This window comes from Equus quagga, chromosome 10, assembly GCF_021613505.1.
Source record: "Equus quagga isolate Etosha38 chromosome 10, UCLA_HA_Equagga_1.0, whole genome shotgun sequence".
Classification (NCBI taxonomy): Eukaryota; Metazoa; Chordata; class Mammalia; order Perissodactyla; family Equidae; genus Equus; species Equus quagga.
Genome location: NC_060276.1, coordinates 85,026,157 through 85,046,968, shown reverse-complemented (window position 1 = coordinate 85,046,968; position 20,812 = coordinate 85,026,157). Strand labels below are relative to the sequence as shown.

General features: G+C 42.3%; 1 protein-coding gene and 1 long non-coding RNA gene across 3 annotated transcripts in view; one reads left to right on the top strand and one right to left on the bottom strand.

Moving 5' to 3' along the window:
• The window catches only part of SLC9A7 (solute carrier family 9 member A7), a 153,687-nt gene that overhangs the window by 5,268 nt on the left and 127,607 nt on the right, over nt 1–20,812 (bottom strand). For both annotated transcript variants that reach the window (XM_046673911.1, XM_046673912.1), the window contains 2 exons: nt 11,855–11,937; nt 1,074–1,179 (listed from right to left, as the gene is read on the bottom strand). In XM_046673911.1, the coding sequence (XP_046529867.1) occupies nt 1,074–1,179; nt 11,855–11,937 (189 nt within the window). The remainder of the gene's footprint in view (nt 1–1,073; nt 1,180–11,854; nt 11,938–20,812) is intronic.
• LOC124246033 (uncharacterized) overlaps nt 1,506–20,812 on the top strand; it is a 25,127-nt gene continuing 5,820 nt past the window's right edge. The window contains exons 1-2 of the long non-coding RNA XR_006890383.1: nt 1,506–1,579; nt 13,194–13,350. This is a non-coding gene — a long non-coding RNA (uncharacterized LOC124246033). The remainder of the gene's footprint in view (nt 1,580–13,193; nt 13,351–20,812) is intronic.

Sequence of the window (20,812 nt, the reverse complement as noted above, 5' to 3'; positions counted from 1 at the left end):
TCAACATCCGTTTCCCCTCTGTACACCTGAATGCACACAACTGCTCCCAAGCCAGCTGCCCCGCCCCGTTAGAACTTAGCGGGTTAGGGCCCTTCTCTTTCAGATCTGGGCTTTGCGTTCTGCTTTTCATCTAATTACTAATTAGATGTATTACTAATTTACTAATTACTAATTTACTAATCAAGTAAACTGTACGTTACTTACTAATTATTGGAAAGCGGCATTAGGGTCTTAGCTCTGCCAGTTACTAACTGTGGGACCTTGGCACGTCCCTTATCTGTAACTGCAGGACCTGCTTAGTCACTGTACAGCCAGGAGAATAAACTTCGCCTTTGGGAACTGTAAGTCTCTTCACGAATTTGAGGACTTCTTTTCTCCTGGGCTGTAATGGTTGTGCCAGTGACAAGATGATTAGGATGGTGGAGGAGAGATGAGGAAGAAGGAAGGTCTTTCCCTCTCCTCCAGTCCCTCCAGGTGGCAGCTGCTTGCTACCCACCTCTCTCTCCATCTCTGCCCGGCAACATACGTGAGGAGCTCAAGAGTCAGTCCTAAATCTAAGACGTCCACTGGTGTGGATATCCTTTTCATACTGTGCTGAGTCTCTTTCTAGAATCTGAAAATGGAAAGGACCTGCCCATGTCAACATAAATAAACAACTTATAAAAAGAATCCTTACATTTGAGAAATGCTTTGTAGTTCACAGCGAACCTTATCCTTTAATTCTCACAGCACGCCTGTGCTACTAGGCCCGTTTTACACATAAGAAAACTGAGGCACAGAGCACTTAAATGGCCTCAGGGCTTGGATTTGAATCCAGTTGTTCCGATTCCAAGTCCAGTGTTCTTTCAACTATGCCACAGCTGCTGATGTTGTGGAGCCCCACAACCCTGGTAAGAAGTTTCTCTGTTACTGTGCAAAATATATAAACATACGTAAGTTGGCCGTTTCTAATCATCTTATTAGAGAAGCAAGATCTGAATTTGGAGACTTGAGTGCAATAGGTTCCCTCTTCCTGGGTAAGAGACCATGCCAGCATGGTTAGCAGGAACGCAGCCCCAACGCGCGGCACTTACGTCGTACACCTGGGGACTGGTCAGACATCGAGCGAGCAAGCCACACCAGGCCGGGAGAGTGGTCGTTAACGGGGGGCCACTGTGTGTGAGGATGGGCTTCAAGTAACTTTAAAAAGAGAATTAAGGAAAAATGTCTGCAAAGAAATCACACACCTAACAAAAATGTGTTTAGAAATCCCAAAGAGTAAATCATCCGACATTCTACCCACAAAAAGCCTCTTTCCTCCATTTTACCAGTACAATACAGAAAACACTTGTAGTCTGCAACAGTCTGAATCAAAGATTAAACTATGCCCCATCAGCCTTCAGTGTTAACTGTTAACTCTTAGGTTGGTGCTTCCCAATTTTCAGTTTAAAAGAATATTTGATTAACTAGAACACTTTGCTATGTTGAGTGAGAATTCTGGTTTCAGTCAGCATTCCAGCTTTTGACACACAACCAGCTCATGTCTTGGAGACAGGAGGTAATGGACCTGGAGTGGAGATGTTGCGGCCACTGGGTGTCTGTAAGTATTCTTATTAAACCACTCTACCCAGAGGGCACATGGTGGCAATGTTTGAGGGGGACAGAGGCTTAGAGGTAACCTAGGGCTATGACAAAGGAGGAAATTGAGACCTGGCGAGGTGAAGTGACTCCACCAAAGTCACTCAGGCCGCAGATCTCCCCACCTCCCGTACAGGGCTGTTCTTCCCTCTGCCTGCTGCCTCTCTCCCAGACTCTCCGACACGGCATTTCTCAACCTGGTTACTACTGACATTTTGGGCCAGATCATTCTTTGTTGTGGGGGGCTGTCCTGCATTGTAGGATGTCTAGCAGCATCTCTGGTCTCCACCCACTAGATGCCAGTAGTACCCCCAACCCCTCCCCTTGGTGTGACAACAGAAATGTCTCCAGACATTGCCAAATGTCCCCTGAGAAGCAAACTCGCCCTCGGTTAAGACCACTGGTCTAACACGAAGGTCAGCTGTTACATGGAGAGCTCAGGGTTTGTCATCCTGTGGATATCTGTGCTGCCAAATGGACAGCCCTGTGTTGGACGCACCATGAAGCACGTGTCACATTATGATAGAGTCGGACCATTTCTGATACCCATAGCCTAACCAGCAATGGAAAAGGGGGAGACTCACATGGGTACCCCAAATGCAGGAATGGCCAAGAGAGTTTAAAAGAAGGTCACACGGTGTCGCAGCCATCTGTACTCAAGAGGATGACTGCTCTCTCCAAGCCCCACCACTTCCTGTCTTCACTTACAGCAGCACGAGAAAGAAGCCTCTCTACAGGAGGAGGAGGAGATGGCACGGGGAGACTGGGCAGACTTCTAGTTGGGAATTACCCAACAAAGGAGGGTGTGCGGACTCTGCTGGAGCTCTTTACCAACAGAATGAGCCTCCTTTGACCGCTGTCCTCTAACGGCCTTCCTGGGAACAGCCCCTACAGGCCTATCAGCTATGTTGTGTCTTTAGCTCACAAGCTGACAGGGGCTGGATGTGTGGAATGATTAATACAAAAAAGTCACCAGGGGACCAGAGGCTACCTTTCAGTTCCCTGCCTCAGGCAGTTCAAAGAAAGCTCCCTCTTCCCCAAATACAGAAGGCCCTCTAACAACTTCTCTAAAAGAGAAAAAAAATATATATGCATACACATAGATTTTAAAATATTCAAATTGTCGGAAAGGCAAAAATGAAATATCAAGTCTCTCTTCTCCACCCAGTTTTGCAGGTAACTACCATTATAACTTTATACAACATTTTCTTCTTCCATTTCTTCATTGATAAACTTTAGTCAAAGGCTTCTAACTCCCTCCTATGAAGGATGGTAAATTTAATTCCCTTATGCTCCTGCCTCCTCTTTCCAATCTTTTTCCTTTCCAATTTTTATTATAATTTATTTTACACTGTAGATATATAACATTTGCATTCTATTTTATAATAAACCTTCTATACTTCTAGACTATAGATTGAGTCTAACTGTTAAAAAGCAATAAGCAGCATTTGTAATAATGTTATTATACGAATATTATTCACCGTAACCAAGCAGTGGTTGGAACACTATTAAAAAGACATGTAATACAATGTCATTTAAACTCTGTTAGTCAGAAGAGAACACGTGAGTGTCTTGCTAAATAAAGGATCTTTTTAAATTTTTTTTTAATCTTGTTCACTTCTGGGTTATAACAAATCACTGCTTCTTCAACGTTGTCCCCTTAGTTGGATTTTGTTTTGTTTGATCCTTACGGTTTTTACTCCTTCTCATAGAGTCTGCACGGTGCCAAACTTTCTGAATTCTTGCATATCTAAAAGCCACCCTCCTTTTTTTCGCTCATTTTTGATGGAAAGTTCAGGTGTAGAATTCTAGGCTCAGACTTTTCCTTTTCATCCTGGAACTCAGATAGTGCTCGACAGTACTCTAACATTCAATTTTGGTGATTTCACGTCTGATTCTTGCCCCTTTGGAGGCTGCCAGTTTTTCTCTTTGGAACCTTGAAGAGTCCTGTTTTTCCTCCTGTACTTACTTGTGGAATGCTATAACGAGTACATCCATCCTAGTCACGCTAGGTGGGCCCTTGCACTCTGGAGACAAGTCACTTCCCTTAGCTAAGGGATTCTTTCTTCCATCACTTCTTTGGTATTACTTTTTTTTTTTTAAAGATTGGCACCTGGGCTAACAACTGTTGCCAATCTTTTTTTTTTTTCCTGCATTAATTTCCCAAACCCGCCCCCGCCCCCCACGGTGCATAGTTGTATATCTTAGTTGCAGGTCCCTCTAGTTGTGGGATGTGGGACGCCACCTCAACGTGGCCTGACGAGCGGTGCCATGTCCGCACCCAGGATCCGAACCCTAGGCTGCCGCAGTGCAGCGCACAAACTTAACTACCCGGCCCTGGAGCCGGTCCTGGTACTTCTTTTCCTCCACAGTCTCTATCCTCTCCTTTCAGGTCCTGTTAAATGACTGTGGACCATCTGGGTCTAACCTCCACATCTTGAACTCTTACATAGCTCTGATTTTTTGCTTGAATTCTTAGAGATTTTTTCCTCAACTTTATCTTTCAGATCCACAATTTGGTCTTCACCATGTAATGAAACTATCCATTCCATTTTTGGGTTAATTTCAAAAACTTTAATTTCCAAGAGTTTCTTCTTATTTGATTGCTCCTTTTTCTTTAATTTTTTTTTATTAAGGTAACACTGGTTTATAACATTGTGTAAATTTCAGGTGTACATCACTATATTTTGACTTCTGTATAGATTACATCATGTTCACCACCAAAAGTCTAGTTGCCATCTGGATTGCTCCTTTTTCTAATAACCTGTTCTTACATCACGACCAGAAAAATCTCTCAACTCTAAGGATTTTATTAGAAAAATTTAAAAATACATATTTGGAACTGTTTAATTACTTCGGCTCCCTCCACCCTCATGTCTTTACTCAGTTTCTCAGTTCATCAGACAGGTGGGGACTCCTACCACACTAAAGTGGAGGGGGGTAACTCTGGGGAGAAAAATCTTTGGTGGCCTCAAGATCTGCTTCTCTACCAAACCCTCCCCAGGCGGTGTCTCTACTTTCTTTAGAGAACTATGGCCTGAAGAGAAAATTAACAGCTGCTAGTTGACCTGTTGACACAGGAGATACTTGTTGCAGCTGCTCTTAACAACATTCTTTAATAAATCACCTGGCTGAAGACTCACTTTTGTCTTGGGCTACAGTTTTCTCTGCTACAATTCCCTCTACCTTTGGTCCTCCAAGTAGTCAAAAATCTCTCTCCTGTGATTCCAGTGAGCCCTGGAAAGAGAAGGGAGGTATATGTGTGCGTTGAGCCTCTCATCTTAAGGTGGAATCCCATCCATGCCATTTTCAGTCTTGTTCAAAGAAGGAGGTACCACACTCCATTCTTGCTGGCCTGTGGGAGTCATTCATACCCAGCTGAACTCTCCTCTGATGCAGCCAAAGCCCACTTTGTCTTGCCTGATCATCTATGGAGCTATAGAATGAATCACGGGCACCTTCCTCATCTAATTCTCCAGACACTTGTGTCTGCTGATGATCTTAGCTTCTCTCCTCCAAACCAAAAGAGTGGAAATCTCAAAGTCACTAAAATTTACATTCAGGTGAGACTTTAGAGATTACTCCTGTTATTCATTAAAGAATCGACCTCTTCTCCCCCCAGCTTTATTGAAGTATGATTGACAAATAAAAATTGTATATATTTAAGGTATACAATGAGATGTTCTGATATACATATACATTGTGAGATGATTACCACATTCAAGCTAATTAACATATCCATCACCTCACATAGTTACCATTTTTTGTGTATGTGGTGAGAACACTTAAAATCTACTCTCTCACTTATGCACTGCTATGTTCATCGCAGCATTATTCATGATAGCCAAGATGTGGAAGCAACCCAAGAACCCAAGTGCCCTGCTACAGATGGATGGATAAAGAAAATGTGGTATGTGTGTGTGTATACATACAAACACACACACACACACACACACACACACACAATGGAATACTACACAGCCATAAAAAAGACACAATCGTCTCATTTACAACAGCATAGATGGAATTTGAGGGTATTATCTTAAGCAAGATAAGCCAGACAGAGAAAGACAAACACCATATGATTTCACTCATATGTGGAAGATAAACAAATACATGGACAAAGAGATCAGACTAGTGGTTACCGAGGGGAAGAGGGTTGGGGGGTGGGCATGAGGGGTAAAGGGTCACATATATATGGTGATGGACAAATAACAATGTACAACTGAAATTTCACAATGTTATAAACTATTATGACCTCAATAAAACAAATCTACTCTCCTAGAAAATTTCCAGTATACAATACAGTATTATTAACTATAGTCACCATGTTGTACATTAGGTCTCCAGAACTTACTTATCTAATAACTAAAAGTTTGTACCCTCTGACCAACAACTCTCCATTTCCCTCACCCTCCAGTCCTTGGCAACCACCATTCTACTCTCTGTTACCAAGAGTTCAACTTTTATAGATTCTAAATATAAGTGAGATCATGCAGTATTTGTCTTTCTGTGCTTGGCTTATCTCACAGCATAATGTCCTCCAGGTTCATCCATGTTGTCTCAAACGACAGAATTTTCTTTGCTTTTAAGACTGAATAATATTCCATTGTACTCATACCCATTTTCTTTATCCATTCATGCATTGACTGACACTTAGCTTTTTTCCATGTCTTGACTACTGTGAATAATGCTGCTATAAACATGGGAGTGCAAATATCTCATCGAGATACTGATACTATTTCCTCTGGATATATACCCAGAAGTGGAACTGCTGGATCATATGGTAATTCTATTTTTAATTTTCTGAGGAACTCTCCATACCGCTTTCCACAGTGGTTGTACCAGGTTACGTTCCCACCAACAGTGCACAGCGTTCCCTTTTTTCTACATCCTCCCAAGACTTGTAATCTTTTGGCTTTTTGACAACAGCCATCCTAATAGGTGTGAGGTGATATCTTATTGTGGTTTTGACTTGCATTTCCCTGATGATTAGTGATGTTGAGCATCTTTCCATACCTGTTGGCCACGTGCACGTCTTCTTTGGAAAAAACGTCTATTCAGGTCTTTTGCTCATTTTTAATGAGGTTATTTGGATTTTTGCTATTAAATTCTGAGTTCTTTATATATTTTGGATATTAGCCCCTTATCAGAGATGCGGTTTCCAAATATTTTCTCCCATTCCACAGGCTGCCTTTTCATTTTGTTGATGGTTTCCTTTGCTGTGCAGAAATTTTTTAGTTTGATGTAGTTCCACTTGTTTACTTTTGCTTTTGTTGCCTGTGCATTTGGTGTCAAGTCCAAAAAATCACTGCCAAGACCAATGTCAAGGACCTTTCCCCTATGTTTTCTTCTAGGGGTTTTATGGTTTCAGGTCTTACATTTTAGGCTTTAATCCATTTTGAGTTGATTTCTGTGAGTGATGTAAGATAGGTGTCTGGTTTCATTCTTTTGCGTGCGGATATCTAGTGTTCTCAACACTATTTATTAAAGAGACTGTCTGTTACCCATTGTATATTCTTAGCACTTTGGTCGAAGATTAGCTGACCCTATATGTGAGGGTTTATTTCTGGGCTCCTTATCCTGTTGCATTGGTCTGTGTGTCTGTTTTTATGCCAATACCATACCATTTGTATGGAATACAATATACCTTTGTAATATAATTTGAAATCAGGAAATGTGATGTCTCCAGCTTTGTTCTTTTTCCTCAAGATTGCTTTAGCTATTCAGGATCTTTGGTGGTTCCATATGAATTTTAAGATTGTTTTTTCTTTTCATGTGAAAAATGTAATTAGAATTTTTATGGAGATTGCATTGAATCTGTAGATTGCTTTGGGTGGTATGGACATTTTAACCATATTAATTCTTTCAATCCATGAACCAGATATCTTTCCATTTATTTCAATTCTTTCATCAATGTTTTTTAGTTTTCAGTGTACAGATATTTGTTGTACAGATATCTATTCCTAAGTATTTTTATTGTTTTTGATACTATCGTAATGGGATTGTTTTCTTAATTTCTTTTTTGGATAGTTCATTGTTAATGTACAGAAATGTAACTCATTTTCGTATGTTGATTTTATATCCTGCAACTTTACTGAATTCATTTACTAGTTTTAAACAGTTTTTTTGGTGATGTCTTTAAGGTTTTCTATATGTAAGATCATATCATCTGAAGAGACAATTTTAACTTCTTCCTTTCTGATTTGGATGCCTTTTACTTTTTCTTGCCTAACTGCTCTGGCTAGGACTTCCAGTATTGTGTTAAATAGAAGTGGCAAGAGTGGGCATCCTTACCTTGTTCTAGATCTGAGAGGAAAAGCTTTCAGCTTTTCACCACTGAGTATGATGTTAGCTTTGGGCTTGTCATATATGGCCTTTACTATGTTGAGGTACATTCCATCTATACCTAATTTGTTAAGAGTTTTTACCATGAAAGGATGTTGAATTTTGTCAAATTCTTCTTCTGCATCTATTGAGATGATCATATGATTTTTATTTTTCATTTTGTTAATGTGGTGAATCACATTTATTGATTTGCTTATGTTGGACCATCCTTGCATCCCAGGGATAAATCCCACTTGATAATGGTGTACAATTCTTTTAATGTGCTGTTGAATTCACTTTGTTAGTATTTTGTTGAGGATTTTGACAGCTATGTTCATTAGGGATACTGGCCTGTAATTTTCTTGTAGTGTCCTTTTGGGCTTTGATATCAGAGCAATACTGGCCTTGTAAAATTAGTTTGGGAGTGTTTCCTCCTCTACAATTTTTGGAAGAGTTTGAGGACGTATTAATTCTTCTTTAAATGTTTGGTAGAATTCACCAGTGAAGCCATCTGGTCCCAGGCTTTTCTTTGTGGGGAGGTTTTTGATTATTGATTCAATCTCCTTACTTGTTACTGGTCTGTTCAGATTTTCTGTGTCTTCATGATTCAGTCTTCGTAAGTTGTATGTTTCTAGGATTTATCCATTTCTTCTAGGTTATCCAATTTTTGGTTTATAATTCTTCATAGCAGTCTCTTATGACCGCTTGTATTTCCACAGTATCAGTTGTAATGTCTCCTCTTTCATTTCTGATTTTGAGTCTTTTCTCTTTTTTCTTAGTCCAACTTAAGGTTTGTCAATTTTGTTTATCTTTTCAAAACACCAACTCTTAGTTTTTTTGGTCTTTTCTATTGTTTTTCTAGTTTCTATTTTATTTATTTCTGCTCTGACCTTTGTTATTTCCCTTCTTCTGCTAACTTTGGGCTTAGTTTTTTCTTCTTTTTCTAGTTTCTTGAGGTGTAAAGTTAGGTTGTATATTTGAGATCTTTCTTTTTTCTTAACGTAGGCATTTATCACTATAAACTTCCCTCTTAGAACTGCTTTTGCTATATCCCAGAAGTTTTGTTATGTTGTGTTTCCATTTTCCTTTGTCTCAAGATATTTTTTGATTTCCCTTCTGATTTCTTCGTTGACCCACTGGTTGTTCGGGAGTGTGTTGTTTAAGGTACACATATTTGTGACCTTTCCAGTTTTCCTCCTGTTATTGATTTCTAGTTTCACACCACTGTGGTCAGAAAAGATACTTGATATGATTTCAATCTTCTTAAATTTGCTAACACTTGTTTTGTGACCTAACATATGACCTATCCCAGAGAATGTTCCATCCGCACTTGAGAAGAATGTATATTCTGCTGCTGTTGGATGGAATGTTCTGTATATGTCTGTTGAGTCCATTTGGTCTAAAATGTAGGTCAAGTCCAATGTTTCCTCATTGATTTTCTGTCTAGATGATCTATCCATTGTTGAAAGTGGAGTGCTGAATGCTGATAAGAATCCACTTCTTATTGCTTTAGCATTTTGTCACTCTCCTGTGAACTCTGTCCAATTTTCTCTGCATCCTTTCCAAGCCCAATGAGTCACCTGCATTTTGAATTACAATGCAGACAAAGTTCTTATGGCTTAAAAAAATCCCTGGGGGTTCTATTTCAGTTAATAGCAAATAAGGTAATTTGAACCATCCTTTCCACTGAGAAGAATTAGAAGAACTGGGCAAAATAAAACAAGATAAAACACAACAGAATCTTCTGCTTAATAGCATCAGAAAGCTACCATAGCAGTGAAGAGGGCAGAATCTGGAGGAGGAAACCCAAGAGGTGAGCCTGGCGCTTGGTGAAACCATGTTTTCCCTAAAGGCACCTGAGAAGCTGAGCAGAGCAACTAGCAGACTCACAAAGATAGAGTGAATGTGACAAAAACTGGAGCCAAGGGCCTTCTGAGGAAGACTATGTAAACACCCTAGGCTCTAGGTTGGAACTCTAGAAAAAAGGGCAGATAGAAAACAGACTAACCCTCAAAGGAACTGAAGCCCAGCTTCAAATCACCTTTATTCCTGACTGGATTTAAGTGACCTGGAATTGCTAATGCCCCTAGCATATCAACTGACCAGATGTAAGGTAAATCAACTTTGAAGGATCGTAACCTCATCTAGAACATTTCAAATTATCTCTTTTTCATTGTCCATGTCTGTCACTCAGTAAAAAAAAAAAAAAGATGCACAGAAAATAAACAATAAAGCTTCTAGAAGATAACATAGGAAATTGCCTTCATGACTTTGGGGTAGACAAAGATTTCCATAACAGGACACAAAAAATACTAACGAGAACAGAAAAGATCAATATATTGCATTAAGTCCTTTTGTTCATCAAAAGATTCTATTTAAAAGTGAAAAAGCATGTCACAATAGAGAAGATATTTTTATCACATATAACTAGCAAAATATTCATATCTAGATTACATAAGGAATGCTTATAAACTGGTAAGAAAAGGCAGACAACCCAATAGAAATATAAGCAAGAGACTTGAACAGGCGCATCATAAAGGAACATACCAAACGGCCAGTAAATACATGGAAAAGAGTTCAATCTTACTAGTCAGATAAATTCAAATGAAAACCACAATGAAATGCCACTACCAACCCACTAAAATTGCTAAAATTACCAAGACTGACAACACCAACAGTCAGTGAGGATGTGGAGCAACTGGAACTCTCATACACTAGAGATGAGTGTGTAAAGTGGTACTACCATTTTGTAAAGGTGTTTGGCACTATCTCTAAAGTTGAACCTACGCATGTCCTATGACCCAGCAATTTCACTCCTGGGTATATTCCCAAGAAAAAAATATATAAACATGCACCAAAAGATATGTACAAGAATGTTCATTAGCAGTATCTTTCATAGTAGCTCCAAATTAGAAACAATCTATGTGTTCATAAACAACAGAATGATAAATAAATTATGGTATATTCATACAATGAAACACTACACAGCAATGAAAATAGATGAACTAGAGCTACATGTGACAACACGGATGACTCACACAAATGATGTCAAGCCAGATAAACCAGACACTGAAATATATATACTCTACAATCCCATTTATACAAAGTTCAAAAACAGGTAAAACTATTAAGTGTTGCTAGAAGTCAGGAGAACGGTTACATTTGGGGAGGAGAAAGGAGTAGTAATTGGGTTGTGGCACAAGGGGAACTGGTAATTTTGTGTTTCTTGATCTGTTTGGTGTTATATAAGTGTATTTATTTTGTGGTAATTCACTGAGCACTTACCATTTGTGTATTTTTCTATACATACCTTATACTTCAATAGAAAATTTTAAAAACATTTTCAAAGTCTCCAAAGACCCTATATAAGCTACCTGCCCACTTGATCACTATGTCCACTTAAGAAACCATGAAAATTTAACTTTTTGGTTTTTAATTTTCACCTGGAACCAAATGAATCTACTAGAACAGAGTCCATGCTGCATGTGGCCTGGTTAAGGCCTGGATGAGACTTGGCTAGATTTGGTTCAGCCACTAGGAATTATCTTCCCCACATGAGTTAACTGCCCAAGCCCCACTTTCCTTCCTGACCACAGCATGGTTCATCGTGTAATTTTAACTAATTCACCTACACAGGCATATTTCCCTTGGATACAAAGCTCTGAAGAGCCACATGAGTCTACCAGGCTGTGGGCTGGCTACCATAATGATGTGCAAACACTCATCTTAGCCAGAGAGATGCTCACCAGGACTACCTGTGTGTGAATGATCATTGCATGTGTCCCAAGAGACGACTGAATACATCTGTAGCAAGCACACATCTTTCCTTACTCATTAGAAGTCATTCACTGACAGCTCAACATCATCATCAATGTTTCACGAACACAGGGAAGCCACTTTAAAAGGATACTTGTGGTCAAAGCTGTACCACAGCCTGAACAGCCACGCACTCTCCTGCTTTGTCCGGTTTCCTGTGGCAGAATCTGGACCATCCTAGGAACAAACAAGAGGAGAGATGCTTAGTTGCAGAAAAGGGATTGAAATAAGGGGGGGGGGGACTTTTTTAACCATAACTTTTGGAAATTTTGCTCAGAGTCAAACATCCTGTACCACTAGTTTCAAAGACATATTCGGAGGTAATATTTTAAAAGAAATTGAAGAAATCCAAAAGGTAGACAAATCAATCCTCAAAGTAAAAAGGCTTGGTCATGTCTGTGGGTAGATCAACTCAATATAGCACAAAATTTCCTTTGGCACTCTTATTTCCTCAAAGTGCCTTTCAGCAGATTAATTACTCTAAAGTAGTTTAGATTCCAACAGGCAAAAATTGATTTATAGAGAATAGTAAAGAAAGTTTCTGTAAAACCAACTTTCCAGGCCCCCCAAAGCTGGCCTGGGGAAATCCTGCTTGGTTGAGCTTCCTGACAAACCAGCCGAGGGCTCTTGGTGGTCTTTACCCAGGCACCCGCACTGTGCTCTAGGCAGGGCAGTAACTTGTTGTCGTACCAGCTTCAGGAAGGTGGGGGCGGTAGGCAGGGGAAACACAGCCAGAACTAGCATTTCTGTTATTTTATCTACCCTTGAGTAGTAAATTCCTTTACTACTTCTCTAATGCCTTTCCAACGCAAACATCTCCATCATTTAAGTTTCAAAATAACTTGCAAAATCAAATGTTCATTTGAGGTTTAGGAAATCTGTTCTGTGCAAGCATTATAAGCAGCATAGTTAATGTTAAAAAGTGGGCTGACTGCTGCAATTTGGGGGCACTGCTGGGGCTCTATGCTGCTGGATGACAAGCCCTGAAAGTACAGACTGCATGTGAAGCACAGCCATTTTCTCACCACCCTCTCGAATGTGATAAAGAAAGAGAGAAGAACAAGGGCAGAGCTGACATGACGGTTACCATGACCACCTCAAGGCCTAGCTATGGGCAGAAATAAAAAAGTACATTTTAACCTTGACTGTCACCAGATGGCCAGAGAACAACACAGTAGTCTTCCCCTGCAGTTAGGACATTTAGAAAGCCCTGGGCCCAAGAGAAAGTGTGGCTGGAAGGGGCGACCAATCAGAACTGGACTCAGCCCTAACCTTGCAAACTCTGCACCTTCTGCCTTTAAAAGACCAGCCACCCCAAGACCGGAGGGGGTGGTCACCTATCAACTTGTGGGTTAGGGTGTAATTCCCAGGGTTTGCAACCCTTTTTAATAAGGCCTCTTTTGTCTTTAAAATCCCATTTTTGCCTTGTAAAGCTGTTCATTTCGGTTAACATCTCTGGTTGACGAGGATGGGACGTGAAGCAGCCGTCTGATCTCCTCCTGGGGGACAAGTGGACACTGCATGCCGGCACAACCCAGAGCCCCTTGACTGCTCCTCTGCATCTCCAATGGCCTCAGAGGGACGATCGAGGTAGGCCCTTTCGCATCCTCGACCTCCCATGCTTTGGTAGAGGGCTAGAGACTCTTTAAGGAGGGGAAGCCCTCATAAGGTTCAGCTGCAGCTGCTTTACAGGGACGTTTCTCCAATACAGGGGGTTTCTACCTTCAGGATGGGTGCCTTTTATTCTAAAGATTGTTCTAAGGAAGCAGCGAATGGCCAGCTGCCTGCCACCACTCCTGTGGCTTTTATGTACAAAAATTATGGACCAAATACTTGCACGTTCCTTATTATCTGGGTCCAATCAGTAGAGATGATCTAAGATTACATTGGCCACAATGGGGCTCCTTTGATATTTCCAAATTGGTTTATTCGTGCGCTCAATTGGAAAAAAGAGGATATCGCTCCTCTCAAAAGCAATGGGAAGCCTTTTTTAATTGGTACCTACAAGCTTCCAAAGGGGAAACGGATCTGTTCTTGCTTCCCTAAAAGTAAAGCATTCTAAAGTAGAAGAAAGACTTAAATCTAGGAGAAGCTTCAAATTCCAGCGACCGGACAGAATCAGAGAATCTAAAAGCCCTCCCGTTTCTTCTCCTCCCCCCACTTCTTCTCCTACCTCTTCTCCCACCACCACCTCTTGCCCCCCACCACTTTACCCTGTCAGAACTTCCTTTTTTCTCCTCCCCCGAAATTCTGCCGCCGTTCTCCCTGACTAAGCCTTCCACGCTTTCCGCACCCGCTTCTCTGATAACTCCCTTCAGAGTAGAAATTCATGGACTGGCTCCTGAAAACTGGGTTCTAAACTTTAACCCCTGGTCAAAAATGGAACTTTTGAGTTCATGTAAGGAGTTCCCAAACCCGAAGGAAAACTCCCAAGAATTTCAGAGGCACCTTACTCCGACCGTTGGTGTTTACAGCCCTGACTCCCAAACCCTTACCACTTGATCCGCATGCTGGTAGGACCCATTCAGGCCCAGGAATGGACAACGAAGGCCACTGGGAGGATCCTCCACAGAGCCTGGGCTTCCTTATAATGAGGCTTTTGAAAAGGCAAATAAAATTGCTGCCAATTTAATAACAACTGTGGCCTCCTCAGACAAATTGGAAACCAATTCAAAGATACACACAGAAAAGGGATGAATCAGTCCTTAAATTTTATGATCACTTTGAGAAAATCTTCTCTCAGAAGTCAGGCATACAAAAATTGTGTGCATAAATTAGTAAATTACTTAATTCCATGTTTTTGGATGGACTAGCCAATCCAGTTTCAAGCCTAGTCAAACGGCATGACCCTGATTGGGCAGCCAGGAACTCCAATACCCTGGCAGCCACGGCAAATCGTCCAGCCAAAACTTTAGAGAAGGACAAAGAACATCGAGCCACCAGGCTCTTGGCATGCCAGGAAAAAATGGCCAAATTGATGGCCTTGCAATCGTCTCAGCTGAACCAGGTCTCTAGGCCCCCCTTCAGATAAGACTTGGTACTTTTGTAAGAAGCCAGGACACTTCAAAAAGGGTTGTTTTGAATACAAAAAAATGGCTTCAGAATATATCTATAAAAATGGCTTCAGAATAATCCACAGTCCCAAAGGCCACCCACCCAAAAGACCCATTGTCTCCACCTAGAGTAGTGCTGCTCTGGGAAACAACAAGGGGTCTATCCCCTCCTAAGAGCAGGACAGCCATTTGACTATAGAAGGACAGCCATTGATGGCTCTAATTGAGACTGGAGCCACTTACTCTGTCCTCAACCCCAACCAGTTTTCTAGGCCCCTTCCCCAGAGTACAGACATTTAACATGGGTGGGGTATCAAATCAGGTGCTCACAGTGCCTATGTCTCAACCCCTCTGTTTCCAGTTAGGCCCTCTTCAAGGGTGCCACCCTGTCTTGTCAGTCCCTTCTTCCCAGGCTCAGCTCCTAGGGTGTGACTTCCTTCAGGCCACTCAAGCCCATATCTCTTTTAAGTGTAAATGGGAACTACTCTTGGACATCCCATCCTCCCCACTCTCAGACAAACCTTCTATGTCCTCGCGGCTCATCCCTGTTTGTTCCCTGACTGCACCTTCTACCAATAGTCTCACTGATTTGTCCAGCCTTCCCAGTCAACTTTGGGCTTCCTCTTCCACTGATGTAGGCCGTATAATCTCTGCTGCTCCTATAACCATAAGCGCAGATCCCTCCAAGCCTCTCCCAAACATCAAGCAATATTCCTTTAAGTCCCGCTGCCACCTGAGGAATGAGGCCTATTGTTCAGGATTTCACAGAAAGAGGGCTCATTGTACCCACTGCTAGTCCCTGTAATGCACCAATCCTACCTGTTAAAAAACCAAATGGTAGAGGATGGTGTTTTGCCCAAGACCTATGTGCTATTAACAACACTGTAACACCACGTCCAGTAGCCCCTGATCCCCACACCTTGCTCCCTCCTATTTCCTCTGATACCCTGTTCTTTTAGGCTATTGATCTCGGCAGTGCATTTTTCAGCATTCCAGTAGCTAAAGAAAGCCAATATCTGTTTGCCTTTACATGGGACAAGTGCTAATATACCTGGACTGTCCTTCCTCAGGGGTATACAAACAGCCCCACTTATTTTTCTCAGGTCTTACATTTGGGTCTTCAATCCCTGTCTTCCCCAGAAGCTCTACTGTCCTTCAATATATAGATGATCTTGTACTTTGCTTTAACTCAATCCTCTTTGTTTCTGACACCCTATACCTCTTACATCAGCTGGCAGAAAAGGGACATAAAGTCTCCAAAGACAAGCTACAACTTTGTTCCCCCACGGTCAAACTCTTGAGGCACAAGCTAACGCCAGATGGACTTCAGATAGACCCAGCCCGTATCCAAGGGATATCTCATTTTCCCGTCCCCACCACCAAACGCCAGCTATGCAGCTTCTTAGGTCTAATAGGCTATTGCAGGACTTGGATCCCTAATTTCTCATTGATCACTCAACCCCTTTACTCACTCTTAACAAAGGAAACTGCTGAACCTTTGCCTTGGACCCCAGAGGCACAACACGCCTCTGACAGTCTCAAACAACAGGTGATCTCACCCTCAACTCTTGGTCATCCCAATTATCATCTTCCCTTTTTCTTTTTTGTCCATGAGACACAAGGAAATGCCTTGGGGGTGCTAGTCTAACAACATGGAGGACAGAAATGATCTATCAGTTATTACAGCTCTCAGCTTGACTCAGTTGCAAGAGGTCTACTGTCCTGTCTTCGAGCACTAGCTGCCTCTTCAGCCTTTCTCTCTGCAACTGAAAAAGCGTTCTTGACTCCTCCTTAATAGTCTTCATCCCACGTGTGGTCAAAACACTTCTGGATTCTCATCACACCCCCATCTCTCTGCTAGCCAGCCAGCCACCTTTGAACGGGGAGTTCCTTTCTTCCTGTCACATTTCATTAGCTCAAGGTGGCCCTCTGAATCCGGCCACTCTTATGCCCCTTCCAGAGGGGGAAACAGAAAACCATGACCACATTGTTGTCACTGCCTTACTCCTAACCGCCTGACCAGACTTACAGGAGACCCCTCTCAAAAACCCTGACTACGTCTGGTTCATGGACAGCTCTTACCTCTGAGGACCAGACAGGACACTCCACAGAGGCTATGCTGTGGTCTTCCTGGAGGAAATTATCAAGTCCGGACCGTTACCCCAGGTCCACTCGGCTCAACAGGCAGAACTGCATGGCCTCACTCAGGCTTGCATCCCAGCCTTGGGTAAAACCCTAACTGTGTATACAGATAGCAGGTATGCCTGTGGGGTAGCCCACGACTTTGGTATGCTTTGGAAACAACGTGGTTTCCTAACCTCTATTTGGCAAACCCACCAAAAACAAGCATATATATTCTTGACCTTATTGACTCTACCCTCTTGCCTAAGGCTTTAGCAATTGTTAAAACCCCAACCTACCAAACCACCTCTACCTTAGAAGGCAAAGGCAATTACCTTGCCGACATGGCAGCCAAACTGGTGGCATCCTCACAGTCCTCCCCAGTTCTTTATGCTCACCTAACAGAAAAAGGAGAACTTACTTCTTTGGACGCTATACGTGAAGCACAACGGGCCATGTCATCTAAAGAAAGGGGGAAATGGATCAGGCAAGGCTACCAGATGGACCCTAGGGGTAAATCTATTTTGGTGGGCCCTAATTCTAAACCAGTGCTCCTGCAAAGCATGCAGAGACCACTCTGCACTATATGCACAGTCTAACACATCAGAATACTGGCAAAATGGTCTCTTGGGCCAGACATTATTTTTGGAAACCTCCCCTACAACAGACCATAAGATACATCAGAAGTGCACTGTATGTCCGCAGTATAATCCAGGAAAATGCCTACACACAGCAGCAGGCCATTTTCCCTTACCTTAACGCTCTTTTGAAATCTGGCAACTGGACTTCGTCTAACTCCTCCCTTTTATGGGGTACAAACATATACTAGCTATGATTTGCATGTTCTCACATTGGACCGAGGCATTTCCTTGCTGTCAGGCAACAGCAGAGGTGGTAGCAAAAATTTTATTGGAAAAAATTATTCCCAGGTGGGGGCTCCTCAAAGAATTACATAGTGATCGGGGAACCTATTTCATGGGACTCATTGTTAAAGAAATATGTACGATCTGGCCAATCTACCAACATTTCCATTGTGCCGATCATCCCCAGTCTTCCGGGTTAGTTGAAAGGACCAACAGCATCATCAAAGCCCAAATGGCTAAACTCATGACCACCTTTGGTCTCGCCTGGCCTCAGGCCTCGCCTCTGGTTCTTCTTAACCTCAGATTACTCCCAAAGGAAAATATCATTTGTCCCCTTTTGAAATTATCACAGGAGGGCCTATGAGACTGATTGAGAGCCTGTATTCACCCTCCCTCCTGAAAGGGGAGATACAACATTATTGCAAGAACCTAATACAAAATATTACTGAAAGAGCTAGATTAGTCAAAGATTCTCTTTATGGTGAGCTCCCAGGAGATGAAGATCTAGAAAACCCAAATGAACCAGGAGACTTGATCTACTGGAAAAGACATCAGCTTAAGGACTCATTACAGCCCTGATGGAAGGGGCCCTACCAGGTACTGCTGACTAATCCATGTGCTCCCAAATTAGAAGGTAGTGACCCATGGATCCACGTTTCTCATTTTAAAAAGGTGCCAGGATCCCCACTCCAGTGAGAATCAACCCCCTTATCCGACACCTGGCCCTGACTCTCCCATGCCAAGATCCCTGCCACAGACCTGCCATTGGAGCAGAAGCAGACGACATCTGAAGGAGACAGCTTACCCAAGATTCTGGACCAGGCCTATAACCCCCAATCCTCATGACCCCCATACAAAAAAACAGCTTCACCTGTTCATACCGCTCTTCCTATTGCTTTTCATTCCAGCTGTTGTTCTCATCTTCTTGTGCCCTCCTGGTACTACCTTTCTTCACTGTTTTCCAAGGTCGGCTTGATGATGCTATTTGTCTTACTGTTGCTCTTAGTCATTCAAGATTACTTTAGAAACAATCCTGATACTGTAGACAGGCTACAGCAGGATCTGTCTTTACTAGAACAAGAGCTCCCCAAGATCGTTCGGGACCTCTGGTATCTTCCTTGGTTCGAATTCCTTAATGATGGCCTCCCTTAAAGTGGCATTCTTGATTACCCTTTTCACCTGCATTTGCTCTAGACTTCTGACTCCCTCTCTAACCCCCATCTCTCCCCCACCACACTTGTCTTTCATCCATCCTTACCTTCCTACTATATAGAACATTGCTTTCAAGATTAATCTCTCCTCCTGCTGGATCTGTATACATCGAAATCATTCCCTAGAAGACCCCAAAATGGTACCCTTGTTGCTCTCCACCTTGCTTAAGGTCTCTGGCAAATATACTGGGTTTGATTATGCAGCTTATACAATCACACATGACAGTGGTTAGGGACCAAGGCCACGAATGGAAGACAGATATGCCAATTGGAATCTGGCTGACCCTGCTGCTTCCCACCCTGAGGTTTTAGGCCAAGAACATACTTTACCTTATAAAGCTTCATTATGCCTTTGCAATGTATATGGCTGTGGGCTACTCCTGGGTTTTCTCAACCATACCTTGCTTTGTAATAACACCATTGAATACAACGCCACAGAACGTATCTTTATTCCTGTAAACAATCAGACCAACTATGAAGTCACTGAATTGGATTCAATTGTTACCCTTCTTTGGGGAAACGTTAATGAATGCTCCTGGATGCCTGAGCTATTAACCTTTACAGCTGCAAATAATAATGGAAGCTGGGGACTATACCAACACTCAGGAATCCCCTGGCTGATGGTCAATTCAACCAAAGTCTCCTATATAACCTTACAACTCCACCACCATGTTACATTCCCCAAACCTTCTCACCCTTCTATATATGCCCACCTAAAAACCTTTCTGGATAATTGACCCATGGCAACCTTAGGACCCCACTATTCTTCTTGCTTCTGTCGAAATTAATACTACTCACACAAAGGTTTGGGCCCAAGGATTGACCACAGCCATATCTCTACGGGGATCAGGTTATTTCTTTCTATGTGGCACTAACATTTACACAGTTCTTCCAAAGAGATGGAGGGGGAACTGTCATCTCACTGCTCCCCAAAGCATGGACCCTTGGACCCTCAGCCTGCATCCCTAATTTGGGATCTTTTCTCTCCATGGCCCTAACTAAATAGCGACGTAACAAGAGAAAGAAAGACCTTAAATTTGGAAATCTTGTCCACATCTAACCCAATCATAGATAGAAGCAGCCTAGGATACACCCTCTGCAAGGTACTCTTTTGGTTCAAAGGCATCCCAGAATGGGAAAAATCAACAAGAAATATTTCTATTTTGGTTCAGCAATCTTGGAAGGCCACCAGCTCTGCTATAGCCCATCGACAAGCAATGACAGACTCTCTAGCTGAGGCAGCCCTCCAGAACTGCAGAGCCCTTGACACACGCATAGCTGAAGCAGGTAGGACTTGTGCCCTGTTAGGAGAAGACTGCTGTCACTTTTACGTAAATGCCTCAGGCCAAGTTACCCAGGATCTAGAAACACTTAGAAGGAACATTAAAATACTGGGAACAACTGAACCAGACCCCTGGAACGGATGGGAATGTTAGGAGATCTTTTCAGTTGGCTTCCCGAGGGAATAGGCTTGTCTTACGATCAGGCCTCCAAGTTGTTATGATTCTTATGATCCTAGGACTCAGCATTTGGCTCCTCTTTAAATTTATTTTTGCTCGTTTTAAGCAGTGTCTGGATGCTACCCTGCCTCTGGCAACTCCCATGATGCTGGCTGGGGTCGCCACCTGCGTTCAGCCCATGGAACCCAAGCAGCCGAGGGGGCACTTGGGTATTGAGGGACCTGAATACTCCCCGAATTGATCAAACATGTCACCCTGGCAAACCTATGATCAAGAGGAGGAAAATGACAAAGAGATAAGAACAAGGGCAGAGCTGACATGACGGTTACCATGACCACCTCAAG